General features: G+C 38.4%; 1 protein-coding gene across 2 annotated transcripts in view; it reads left to right on the forward strand.

The window, feature by feature from the left end:
• Nucleotides 1–14,385, forward strand: part of TLL1 (tolloid like 1) — a 193,998-nt gene that overhangs the window by 124,309 nt on the left and 55,304 nt on the right. For both annotated transcript variants that reach the window (XM_065404705.1, XM_065404706.1), the window contains exons 8-9: nucleotides 2,937–3,061; nucleotides 13,178–13,293. In XM_065404705.1, the coding sequence (XP_065260777.1) occupies nucleotides 2,937–3,061; nucleotides 13,178–13,293 (241 nt within the window). The remainder of the gene's footprint in view (nucleotides 1–2,936; nucleotides 3,062–13,177; nucleotides 13,294–14,385) is intronic.

Below are 14,385 nucleotides of genomic sequence, written 5' to 3' on the forward strand. Positions count from 1 at the left end.
AGCCGCTGTATACCTCAGTTGCCCATCTGTAAAATGGGAATAATAGTATTTTCCTACTTCACGGGGTACTGTGAGGATAAATACATTAAGATTGTGAGGCATGCAGATATTACGGTGATGGGGACCATATATGTTCCATGAATGGATGGATAAAGCTCAATGGTACAGGAGACAGAGCTTTCTCAGGGGCTGATCCAAAACTATGGAATGAACTCTCACATGCACTAAAGACCATCATCAGTCTCACTACTTTTCACTATAAGTGCAAGGAACACTTATATGACCTGCCTTCTCTAATATAAGCACATAGCAGCATGTACATTTAAAAAAAAACAACCTACCAAAACAGAACACTTCACACACAGTTCTCCTCCAGGAAGAAGATGAGTGTGGGAACGAAACACACATGATAGATGTTGTTTAATGCACTACTAGAAGGTGCTCAAATGCTACGTTGAGGAAGGTGGTGTAAGAAGTTTTATAGAATAGAAAAGAATAACCATAGTCTTAGTGCTCTGTAATGACTACAAAATGAGGATTTGGTTTCTGATCCTGGGCCAGGTCTACACTAACCCCCCCACTTCGGACTAAGGTACGCAAATTCAGCTACGTTAATAACGTAGCTGAATTCGAAGTACCTTAGTCCGAAGTTACCGCGGTCCAGACGCGGCAGGAAGGCTCCCCCGTCGATGCTGCGTACTCCGCTCGCCGAGCTGGAGTACCAGCGTCGAAGGCGAGCACTTCCGGGATCGATCCGGGGCACTTCCGGGATCGATCCGGGATCGATTTATCGCGTCTTAACCAGACGCGATAAATCGAACTCAGAAAACCGATTGCTTACATCCGGACCCGGATGTAAGTGAAGACGTACCCCTAGTCTCAGATGCTCCAGGCTGGCAGAAACTAAGAGTATGTCTATACTACCCGCTGGATCGGCGGGCAGCAATCGATCCAGCAGGGGTCAATTTATCGCGTCTAGTCTAGATGCGATAAATCGACCCCCGAGTGCTCTCCCGTCGACTCCTGTACTCCACCGCCGCGAGAGGCGCAGGCAGAGTTGACGGGGGAGCGGCAGCAGTCGACTCACCACAGTGAAGACACCGCGGTGAGTAGATCTAAGTACGTCGACTTCAGCTACGTTATTCACGTAGCTGAAGTTGCATAACTTAGATCGATTCCCCCACCCCCCAGTGTAGACCAGGCCTGAGAGTGCTATAGGGAATCGTATTCTACCCCTAGGCAGAAGAGAATGTTTTGTATCACTTACAGAAGCCCTTAAGGCCCATAAGGGGGAGGGGGAGTCCTATTCAGTGTGGAACTTTAACATCTGTTAGTAACTAGGATTTCCTTTAGTCACCAGGACCAGGTCAACAAAGACCACAAAACTTCATGAAGTAATAGCCACAACATATAGATAAGTGTTAAGACTATCGAGGGCTTGTTATTTCCATAAGCCTTTTTAAGGTGATGCTGGAGAACGCAAAAGAGGAATGATTTCTTATTGTCCAAATTTTAAATTCTATTGATTGGTCATTTTCAGGTTATGCCAGTGGAAAAATAAAATCATAGTTTCTTGTTATAGTTGCTGTTTTATTTTACAAAAATCCTACTTTGTTCCTAGAAATAGTTATTCAGATGGTTAGTTAGTACTTTGAACTGTTTCTTCTAATATTTAAAATAGATGTATTTCCTGCAGTCTGTCTTTATGGAATAATCCCAGTGATGTCATGGGGAGTTTTACGTGTGCAATGACAGCAGGATATAGGACAAACATTCAAAATGGCCAGTTTAGTGTACTTCAAAAAGCAGCCTCTATTCCTAGGCTCGGATTTCTGCCTTAGCACTGAGTATTATGAAACAACATTATGCAGTCAATACTGATAAGTGGTAATACAAGATTTTAGCTTTCAGTGTATGTGCTACAAGTATAAGTGAGTATCAAAGATAAGAAAGAAAATCTAGCAAAATTTTTAATAAGCCCAGTGACATCACATCAGAATTCAAAGGTTTTCAGACTCTGTAGCATGTTAATGGAACATATTTCTTTGTTCATATTGCTCCTAATATTAATTTAATACTGCCGTAATTAGCTCATAAAAAATCAGATTTAAAAAATATCAGACTTAAACCCACCAAACCAAGGACATTCTGAGATGAGATTAATACCTAATTTTGCTCTCTGTTACATCAGAGTCATTTGGAGTAATTCTGCTGAAGTCAAATGAGTTAGCATGGATTTATATCATTGTAATAGAAAGTAGAATTTGGCTCACCATTCATGTCTTAGCAGCAGAAGGATAGCTCAGGGGTCTAACACACAACAGAAGAATGATCTTACTACATACCTTTACATTGAAATAGCTTAGCACAGTTTTATGAATTAAAGATGCATTGGCAACCTTAATTCTGAATTACCCTGCTTTTCATGGATGTAAGTAAGACCTTTAACACGTCCTCGAAATTTCATTCGGAACAGGGACTTCGGAGGAAGAATTTCACAACAAGGCAATGTGTAATTGTTCATGTTGTTGCCAGGCAGACAAAACAGAGTAAGCAAACAACAGATTCTGTCTTCAATGTGACAAGTACTAGGTCCCAACAATCTTTTCCCATTTAATTTAAATTTGAATAGGAAATTTCTGGGCTGTTGTTATTTATTCGAAATACAAAAGTAGTTGCCAGTTTGCATTAAAGTAAGAGTATTTTCTAATATCATTGCTACTGTTTAAGCCATTTTTTCAACTTGGGGAATTTTTCTCTTCCATTCACTTTTTCTTTTCTTTTTTTGTTTCATATTTTGCATTTTACCTTTTAAATTATGCCAAAATATTTATTATTTACAAAATAAATATTATATAATATAAAAACACAGATAGTTTTATAAAAAAAATTGCTAAGGTTTTATGAGTCGATTTTTGTTGTTTTGCTTTTTTTAGGGGTATGTTTCTGGATACCATTCTTCCTTCCCGTGATGATAATGGTATACGACCTGCCATTGGTCAGCGTACTCGTCTAAGTAAAGGAGATATTGCACAGGCAAGAAAGCTGTACAGATGTCCAGGTATTTCACCATAAAAATACATACATACACACACACACACAAAAGCATGTTTTACTATGTTGTTTAAGAGAAATAATAAATCTTTTGAGTAGGCTATTTACTAACCCATTTCCATGCTGGCAAGTGATGTGTACAGTTCAGGAATCAGATCATAAAAATGTTGTGTAGGTGAGGACTGTGGAATGGAAAGCATTTACGTGTAGATAAACTGCCTGAAACTGAATTTACTCATACGACAGTTCCATTCTTGCTTGCTTTAGTTGTTCAGTGACTAGAAAAAACAACATACTACTTTGTCAGTTCTTATTTACATTTTGTAATTTAATACCTGAGCTATACTTAGATAGATGATAGTAATGTGTAGTGTACCACTATATTGGAATCTGAGTGTCCTCCAAAGGATCATTCTCAACATTTTTTTGTGCACATAAGTATAACTGGAGTGCAGAAATTACATTTTTAATCAATAAACAGATTACACCCCTGCAGTGAATTATAACTTCTAGATACATTTTGCCTATTCAGCGCATGAAAATATGCAATTTAAAACTAAAAATTAAGTGAATTATAAGTGCACTGATAAGATCAGATACAGTTACATTTCTATTATAGTCAGTGTTTGAATGTCATCAGCCTAGTTATGCCAATTATTTTAAAACAGTTTTGAAGTAGAGTTATAGTCTGATCTCTCAGACACTGATGTAAATCTAGAGCAACTCATTTTAAGCCATGGGGCTCAGTCCTTTACCACTGTGGTGCATGACAGAGATGGGATAGCAGGCTGTGATTTCCCAATTCTGGGTTTGGCTGGGGGCCAGTTCAAATTTAGTGTAATTAGAGCAGCCTCAGGTACCACAATGGCCATCTACCAGCCAGAATTTGCCATAGTGCAGCATGCTCTCACCACCCCCCATATGGTGGGCTAAGAAGGACATGATGACTGGGAGAATTCCCACCTGATTGTTGAAGCCAGTTATATGGCCACTTTGTACCACTTGAGCCACAAAAGGACTCAGGATTGAGCCAATGAATTTGTTTGAGATTTACATTAGTGTCAGTGGAATCAGAATCTGTCATAAGCTGTTTGTATGCACACAACACAAAGTAAGTGTCATGAGAGTTATCAGAAAGCTAACAGTTATACATTGATTTGGTGAATTAAGAAGTTCTTCCACGTACACTGAACTTGTACAGAGTTGTAGTGCGACCAAGGAAACCATTTTCTATAATTTCCTTTTAAAATCATTTCAACAGCCTTCAAAAGCCCTCTAGGAGCAATTTTTAAAATGTTATTTGTTAATTTTTACAATATAAATAGATTTAAATGAATAAGATACTTGCATAAATACATTATGCACTACTCAATAGATTGACAAAGAGTAAAATATGCACAGGGGAAGAGAGTCTTTTTGTCTTACAAGCACTTAGGAATTATATACACCTACAGACACCAGAGAAATTCTTGAAGATGAAGAGAGTCAGTAGAGTCAAGAATGCTGTGCATTCAGTCAGTGTTTGTGTGATCAAAATGAATGAAGTAAACACCTCATTATATTCTGACAATATGTATTACATCTGAATGACACCCCAGAAATGCATTTGGTTTTTTCAATCTATTCGGAAAAGAGGTAGCATGCTCCTAAAACTAACCTCAAAACAAATGTTCAGGGAAAACATGTTTTTCTGTTCATCATGATAATTATTCATTACTGGTCATAGATATTGTCAGTGTTTTGTTCTGCAGTGATCTTTGGGTCTGTAGGGGTCTGGCTTTACAATATCATACAAAGTTTCTGTTTTGCAATAATATGCTTTGGAAAATAGTAGCTATTATTTCAACACTGATAGACTAATACACACATTGAAATGAATGGGACTATTTGAATGAGTAAGAGATGCAGGAGTATGTCCCTTTTTTGTGAAACACTTTGGCAAATTTTGGGATGAAAGGTGTTGTATAAGGATCTAGTTTAATTGCATGAGTTAGTCCTGTTACAATGAGTAAGAATGCTCATGTGAGTAAAGCCACAGGATTAGCTCTTAATGTAAAATATTATTTAATATAAAATGGTAAATGTTCTCCATTAGTAAAATATTGAAAATGAAAGATGCTTAAATTGCAAAACATACAGCAAAGATTTTGAAAATTAACATCTAATAATAAACAAAATAACCTTCAGAAACTGGTACACTATTGTGATTAAAAATATATTTCACTGCAGTCGGTAAGGAATATTAAGAGTTAATAGAGACATATTAAGCTTTCTGTTTCATGTGAAACAACATGGGATCATGTTAATATATCAGGCTGTGAAACTTCTGATGTTTGTTGTATTTTATAGCTGTGCTATATTACCTGTAAGGGTTGGAAAATGCTAATCACAATGTTTGCTTGTGGTAGAACATCAGTGTTATTAATAGTATGAATATTTGCATAGTTTTCTACTTCTATATTTTAATTACATTAAGTTTAATATAATAAAACATAGACACAGAAGATAATCATTTAAATGACATGATTTTTATGGAATATGTTCAATTTGGGGGCTTTGTAAGGAATTCTTATGTGCTTGACTGTATTCATCCTGATATTTCCACTTCTGGCAAATCTCCAATTATTCCTATAAACAGACACTATTCAGGAAGCCATCTATTGCTTCTGAGGGATTACAAATACTTGTATGGAATCCTGACCATGATCAGTACTCTGTACGGAGGGTTATTTAGAATAAAGCACCTGAAGAGTTGCTGGGTGAATGTTTCTCTTTCTCCAGCTTCTCTAGCCTTTGGGAAAACAGCCTCACTGGTGTTTTAATTAAGTGTCATTATCCTAGAAAGTTTCTACAGGATGAGAGACATATTTCAACTCTGGAGAGACTGGGCGATAGAATGATATGTCCTGTTTTCGCCAGGTGTGAAGGTGCCAGGACTATAAGATTTATAAGATAGGAGTTTGATCTGTTTGTACTTTTTAGTTTGGATTGTGGTTTTGGTGACCTTGTCAAGGAAAACACAGCTACCGATTTGGCACGGTTACTTCTTAATATTAAGTAAACAGAAAATACTCTTCCAGCATTTTGGCCCAGGTGTGCGGACTTTGAGTGTTTGAAATCTTACACGTATATGATTAAGAAAAAAAGGAGTAGGAAAAATAAATGAAGGAGAAGATGGACATTGATAGGTACAGAGCAAAAGAGAGATGAGTAGGAAAAAAGGGGGAAAGGAATGAGGGGAGAAAATGGAGAGGAGCAGGTGGAGCAAGGCTGGCAGTAGAGAGTTTAGGAAGGAGAGAGGCAGGAGGAAAGAAGTTTGGCCAAACAACCAGTCTGCAGAGTTTAAATTATGAAAAGCAGTCTCATCACATCATTGGTGTACTGGGACTGTGAAGGCCTTGAGGGGGAGGTCCAGTTTTTTTCCTGTCCTGCTGCTGCTGAAGTGGTCTCTGCTGTTCCTAGATTTAATCCCTGGAAAGTCCAGCTTTGCTTCTTCTACACTATATAGCTGGTCGAGGGAGGGAGAAGAGAGGCTTCTGAAGCTTGATAAGCCTGAGAGGGCTTTTCCTAAAGGGAAGCTCTCCATCTCTGGAGGCTTGGGAGGAGGGAGGGAAGGCGGGCCTCAGCTTCTCCTTTTCCCATTCCTGCTGTTGCTGAGGCAGAGCCTGCTGCTCCTGGGGCCTGGCCCAGTCCTCCCTGGTGAGTCAGAAATAGTTGGCCACTAATTCTATGTTCTTTATTTTCTTGGTGCCCAACTTGAGACACCTGGAGTCTGATTTGCAAAAGTGCTGAGCACTCACAGCTGCAACTGATGTCAATAGGAGCTGTGTTTTGAACATATAAAAAGTAAAGCACTCAGAAAAATCCTGCCGTAGGCATATCAGGTTTGCAGCCCAAAATTAGTGGATGCTTGACAATTTTAGCCTTAATCTCATGTGCCTCAGATCCACACCCATAAAATGGTGATACGTAATGCCACTTTACCTCACAGGGGTGTTGTAAAGATAAATTCATTACTGTTTGAACCACTCATATGGTTCAGACTCAGTGTGATGATGAATGCCATAGAAAAACCCATAAGGAAACTAATAATTCTGTATTCAATGCATTGTTTAAATGGTGTGTGCCAAATAAGCCCATGGGGCCACACACTGAATGATGAAAGGATAGAAGGATAAAAAGATATATTGAATAGCTACCCGTTCAGTAAACACCATCCATCTTACGAATTGAATGCGGCAGTGGTCCTGTGGAAAAAATATTAAGTGATCATGTAATTAAAGGCTGTATCATAATGCATGTGCACGCACTTGAATTAATTTAGGCATTTCCCAATTTTTGAGTTTTTGGCTTTGCAACCTGAAATACATACATACAGCACCAATATTATTCTCCACTCCAGCTTCAGTGCAGGAAACTAAAATACTTCCTAACATTTTTATACAAGTAAGCCACCAGTAAATCAGTTACTATTTACACACATTTACCACGCAGTGGTACTGAGAGTCTTATTAGTATTTCCCCCATAACTGTAAAAGGAGAGAACTGCAGCATCTCAAACACTAGTATGTAGCAAATGCTGATTATGGGTGTTTTTTTTTAGTTTAAAGATAAATACCATATCTGTTGCAGGTATTTTAAAGGCATCTTTTATTGCAGTATTATGCTCCATGTATTTGTAACTATCAGGGGCCTTGTAACTTTCACATTTCAGTTTGACTCTTAAGCAGGGAGGGAGCAGGTCAGGTCAGAGAAACGTTGCAGACATGCCAGGGTTTGCTAACCCATGCTATATAATTAATGAAATGTTGACAAATGTCACTGGTGGCAGTTGCTTTGTATGCGTGTATGGTGTGACACACATGACTGTTTCCGTATCCTTTTATCTGTTTGCCATCTGTAAAAATTGCTGATCTTCATAAGGAAGAGGCAGAAATAATTTCCCTCTCCTCACCCCACACACACACAACTCTCTTGGTTTCTATAAGGGGTGTTACAAGTCCATACTTCTTGAGCTGTAAAATAAACAGATTGCCATTCCATACTGGAAGGACTGCAGTTTTGTTTCCACTACATGCCTAACCTAATAAAATTGAAATAGGGCATAACATTTAGAGAAGCCAGGCAATAGAGGAAATACCAGCTATGTTAACCTTTATTAAGGGAGTAAAAGTGATCTTTGTAAAAACAGAGGTGTGTAACATAGAGGTAGTAATTAGTTTATTCTGGCATGAAAAATACTAAAATTGGTTCTTAGGAAATGTAAATAAGTCACCATACATTTAATTGTATCATCTGGTCACATTTCTTTTTAATAGTGGAGCCCATTACTCATGGACTGCAATGGTCAGTGAAATAGTTTATAGTGAAGCATTTCATAAGCCTAATCACAAATAATGTAATTGTTGGCAGTCCAATTATGGAAAGAAACCCTCTGAATTCTCTTGTGATGGAATTTTAACTAACTGCTTCAAGAACCACTGAGCCATTGAAAAGAAATGTGCTTTTAAACAAGTGGGGTGCCCAAATATTGCCCAATCAAAGGCAGCTTTGGAAACTGGCCAGGGACTCAAAGGCTGTGCCTGATTTGTGTGACATATGGAGTAGATTGTATCTGCCCTTATTTTTAATATGGAGTATGTCATCCTATTCTAGTTTAATCTAAGTGAACAGTGTCTTTAGAGATGAAAGTTGCCACAGGCCACTTTGTTCTACTTGGGGCTCAGTTTGTCCACGTTACTAGAGCAAATTAACAAATAGATCATTAAACTAATTCAGCTTTCATAATGTAAAGCAAAATGACCAAATCATGTGAATACATGACTTTGATTAAGAAGTAGAAGAGGCTTATTTACAATCTCTTTTTCTTGGCTGACAAGAGATGTTTAACTTAAACAGTAAATATTGTCAAATATATGACACAGGAGAGTAGTTTAACACTTCAATTATATAAAATTTTATTAGAAGAGATCTGATTTTAATCCCTCCCCTCACTCAATCCAAAGTTTTGGAGGTTGTGGTTTGTCCCCTTATAGGACTCCGTGATTGTCAGTCACATGGCCTGGGTGTAATTTAAAGGTACAGGAGTAATTCGTCAGGAGCAAACTTCAGCCACTTGGAGATCACTTTGATCCACTTATATGCAGCTGAAGTGACCTCACCACACTGGAGAATCAACCACCAAATCTGGGATCTTAAATTTTACTATTAGGTCTTTTCAGAGAGGTGGCTCAGCCAGGTAGATACTGAAATTCTTTAAATGAAATTTTAGGAGCTGTGGTGCTTAACTGGCTGAGGTTGATTTTATAACAATATAATTTAAGGATCTGAATAGAGTAAATCTCCATATCTTAGCTCTGTGTGCTTTACTGGGCTGCTAAACTCTGATGATTCCCTATGTTACTTCAGTGTCCCCCTCTATTTTTGATACACTGTGGAGTTCCTAACTGACTTCCATTATATACCTTATACACTTCAGTCCTCTTATATATATTACATGGTAATATGTATATATCTATCTATAGGTATATATTGAATTATTGAATGGTTTTTTAAATTATGTTTTGTGGTTCAAAGTTAAGGTTGTGTGTAAACAAACCACCCCTTACATGTTGCAATATTGTTAATAACTCAGCCTCAATGTATGGACTGTACTGATGATGAAATATTTATATGTTACTGTATTAGTTTCAGAAATGTATTGCTTTGGTATTTTTAGTTGTAATACGCTTGTTATGTAGTTATTATTGGAATGACTTTAACTATATTGTAGGTTAACAACAGACATCCTAAATGTATAGGCATGAATCATAGAGTCATAGAATATCAGGATTGGAAGGGAACTCAGGAGGTCATCTAGTCCAACCCCCTGCTCAAAGCAGGACCAATTCCCAACTAAATCATCCCAGCCAGGGCTTTGTCAAGCCTAACCTAAAAAACCTCCAAGGAAGGAGATTCCACCACCTCCCTAGGTAACCCATTCCAGTGCTTCACCACCCTGCTAGTGAAAAAGCTTTTCCTAATATCCAACTTAAACCTCCGCCACTGCAACTTGAGACCATTACTCCTTGTTCTGTCATCTGGTACCACTAGAACAGTCTAGATCCATCCTCTTTGGAACCCCCTTTCAACCCCCTTGAAAGCAGCTATCAGATCCCCCTCCCCCCCCCAATCTTCTCTTCTGTAGACTAAAGAATCCCAGTTCCCTCAGCCTCTCCTCATAAGTCATGTTCTCCAGCCCCCTAATCATTTTTGTTGCCCTCCGCTGGACTCTTTCCAATTTTTCCACATCATTCTTGTAGTGTGGGGCCCAAAACTGGACACAGTACTCCAAAAGAGGCCTCACCAATGCCAAATAGAGGAGAATGATCACGTCCCTTGATCTGCTGGCAATGCACCTACTTATACAGCCCAAAATGCTGTTAGTCTTCTTGGCAACAAGGGCACACTGTCGACTCATATCCAGCTTCTTGTCCACTGTAACCCCTAGGTCCTTTTCTGCAGAACTGCTACCTAGGCATTCGGTCCCTAGTCTGTAGCAGTGCATGGGATTCTTCCGTCCTAAGTGCAGGACTCTGCACTTGTCCTTGTTGAACTTCATCAGATTTCTTTTGGCCCAGTCCTCTAATTTGTCTAGGTCACTCTGTATCCTATCCGTACCCTCCAGCGTATCTACCACTCCTCCCAGTTTAGTGTCATCTGCAAACTTGCTGAGGGTGCAATCCACGTCATCCTCCAGATCTTTAATGAAGATATTGAACAAAACCGGCCCCAGGACCGACCCTTGGGGCACTCCGCTTGATACCGGCTGCTAACTAGACATGGAGTCATTGATCACTATCCATTGAGCCCGACGATTTAGCCAGCTTTCTATCCACCTTATAGAAGCAGGGGAGACTACAGCAGTTCAGGTTCTCTGGGAGATGCATCGTTATTTGAAGATAGTTGTTTGTGTCTCTCAGGTAAATAATATATAGTTTGGTAATTTACCATGAAAGATTATTTTTAAGCAAAGGCCTGGATTCTTCCATACCGAACTCTTGTACCTGTGGAAGAGGAGGAGACCCCTGTAGCTCCATCCTACCACGGGAGCACTCTTAACAGGATTAGGGTTTGCAGCTGGTGAGAGAATTTTGAGGAGTGTGTGGTTGGGGGGGGGGAACAGGTGGGAGATGCAGTATATATGTTATCCTCCCATGGGCCTCATGGGTAATCTGCTGAAAAGGTGCTTAGTTACTATGGTGATGGGGGCCGTATACTTACCTAGGTAGACTGATATGAAAAGCAGCCCGATCTGCATTACATACATCCTCTCCATGACATGTAAGAACACTACCTCCTCTCTTCAAGAGAGGTTCAGAATGAAGCAACTAATAGGAGAAGCCTTGGCATTGTAATCCCATCAAAACCACACTGATGGGGAGGTGAAGGTGGTGGAGGAGCAAGAGCAGGGCTTCTGAAGATAGTGTGCAGTACCTTTGGAGCCAGTGAATTTCCTGAATTCCACACAGATCTCATGGGCAGAACCACGCTTCCATTCTGGTTCTGCTTCATTGCATTTGAAGTAATATTATTGTGTCCTGAGGCTTCTTTTAAATCTGTAGGCAACGCTTTGGTTTCATATCAGTCAGCACTAGGGAAATCCAGTACAGTACTCTGCAATTTATTTGAACTTTCTTTCATGCTGAGTTAAAATAAACTCTTGTTAATTATGGTAGAGAATTTTCTCTAAAAATGACTTGTACAGAAATAATTATTTAACATTTAAGTAGCTTTTCTATGTATGTAATTTTACATAATTGTCTGTAAATTAAAAAAGAGAGAGAGAGAGAGAAACATATTTTTAAAATAAAGGCAATAAGAGATTTTTCTCTATTTGGTTCCTAAAGGACACAATATTATGCCACTTTGACCTTGGAAATTTTTGATGGAATGAGAGTCCTTTTTTTTCTCCTTTATCACAATCACTATTAAATCTTCAGAAGTCATGGTTAGTACTTTGAATGGAGTTTAAACCTGCTTTTACAATGCAATTGTCAGATTAAATCTTGGACACATTTTAACAAGGCATCTAACTTTATAGCTGCATTGTCTGTCTTCAAAATACAGTCTCCTCCTTTGTACCCTCTTATCTAAAGGTTTTTCCAGATCATTTATAATTCATTGAGATTTTGATGATACGGTGGTTCACCTGCTGGCAGCTGTAGCCCTGTAATTTAAAAGTATTGCAGATCTGATTACACTGTCAGTCACGGGGTAATATTCTCAAGTTCACATCTCTCCGATCACACCTACAAAATCAGTAGGTGAAACAACTTGTTGATTGAAGGTCACAAAGATGACTGACTAAGGTGTAGGAATCCTACTTGAATCAGCTTTAATGGTAGAGAATGGCAGCAGCTTGTGATGATATAGCTCAGTGGGAAGAAAGAATTATTAATCAGTAACCCAGCAGCTAGCAGCATGATTGACAGGTAAGCTAAAGGCTTTAGTAATACAGAATATCAAAGCTTTTGGTATTATGGGTCTTTACATTTGTTTCTCTTTATTACTACCTCCACAAATCATTTTTGTGCAAGAGATTTTGTTGAATTTAGGATTTAGGTTTCCTATTCTAATATGAATGAATGACATCAGTTCATATTGAGCCTTAATGCTGGACAATGTAAATTATTAAATGAAACTGCTGATTAATTTCTCATATGTCAATCACTTAAGCACTGTGTTTTTCTTTTAGTTCTTCTCAGATAATTTGGGTATGGGTGTGGGTACTGCATGTAAATTCAGAAAGTTGTACAGAAATAAAGTATAATTTTGCCATGTGATTGTCAGCCATGACATTTTTTAAGACTCTGGCAATTTTGGTTATGTCAGCTGCACAGCAAATAAGTGAAAGGGTTCATGGAAAGAAAAAACTATGTATAAAACCAAAATGTATAGCAGACTCGTTTAAATCATTGCTTTTGACTAAATCATAACATCACTAGACCACTTTTCATTCTGCCTCTGTACTGAATCAAATCAATTCTAAATAAATATTATAAAGGAGACACTTTTTCCTGTGTGCCTTATATTTATAAAACACATGAATTTTTCTGTTTTTACCATGTTCTGTTTCTTTCAGCATGTGGAGAAACACTGCAAGAATCTACAGGCAACTTTTCCTCTCCAGGATTTCCAAATGGTTATCCTTCCTACACACACTGTATATGGCGAATCTCTGTTACCCCAGGGGAGAAGGTACTTAACCATTATTTCACCACCTCTGTCCCTCAAAATAAATACAAGCGTTCCTTTTCTAAAAGATATTCTTCCCTGATTATTTAGCTTTTCTTTTTACTTTTTTTTTAAAGTTTGCATAATATCAGGAACCAATTCAATCCCTTGAGCCAATATGTTACAGACTTTGAACTGTAGGCAATTGATTTGATTTTGGCCCATGTGATTAGACGCTCAAGGTTGTTGCCATCTGATGGTTGTTTAAATGAAATAAGTTCATGGCTTTAGTCCACTTCTTAGTAGGTAGATGTTCATATCACAAAAACCCATCAAAAACCCAAAACCCATCAAAACTTGCGCCCCCATTGACAGCCTCAACCTAAAGGCAGAGGGGTTTAATGGGCATGGAGTTTCAAATACCTTCTCATCTGCATGGATGATCCTTCCAGGATGGGGCTGAGGCACACTGGTTGTGCAGCATGGGGAAACCCAGACTGACTGTGCAGCCTACCTAATACCAGCACTTTTAATGCAGTCAGTGGGTTTATATTTGTAAATTGAATATAATACAATGGAAAGTAAGAAGAAGCTACAAGAGTTTTAAATGTATCATTGTAAGTGTTCTCTGGTGGTGTTCTAGTGGAGAATTTGTATACCTTGATTTCAGGAGTTTGTTTCATTGTGAAAGTTTGCATGATGCTGAAGCAGAGTCCAAGTTCTCAGCCTGGGTGTAAATTTTAGAAAAAATGGATCGAGAAAATTATTGGGCTGGTACTAAGTAGGTGAAGAAAATGAGGCTTCCTTTCACAAAGTTTCTGTGATATTAAAGGCACAAGCCGGCTCTTCTTTTCTAGGGCATTCCAGCTTTTACCATATTTTGTTCTCATTTATTTACTAGGATATTGATCTCCCTCCAAGTGGGATGAAGGGAGGTATGGAGAGTTTTCCCACAGACAAAATGTGCAGAAAAAAATACACAAGTACATTTTAAAGAGATGGAAAGGGTATTAGGAGGGCAATATTAAGCAAACTGATACAGCTTTGAAGAGAGAGCTATAAGAACTAAGAAGCACCCTTCATACTAGAGTAAAAAAAATCCCAAATCCACCATAC

The sequence above is a fragment of the Emys orbicularis genome, chromosome 5, assembly GCF_028017835.1.
Source record: "Emys orbicularis isolate rEmyOrb1 chromosome 5, rEmyOrb1.hap1, whole genome shotgun sequence".
Taxonomy (NCBI): domain Eukaryota; kingdom Metazoa; phylum Chordata; order Testudines; family Emydidae; genus Emys; species Emys orbicularis.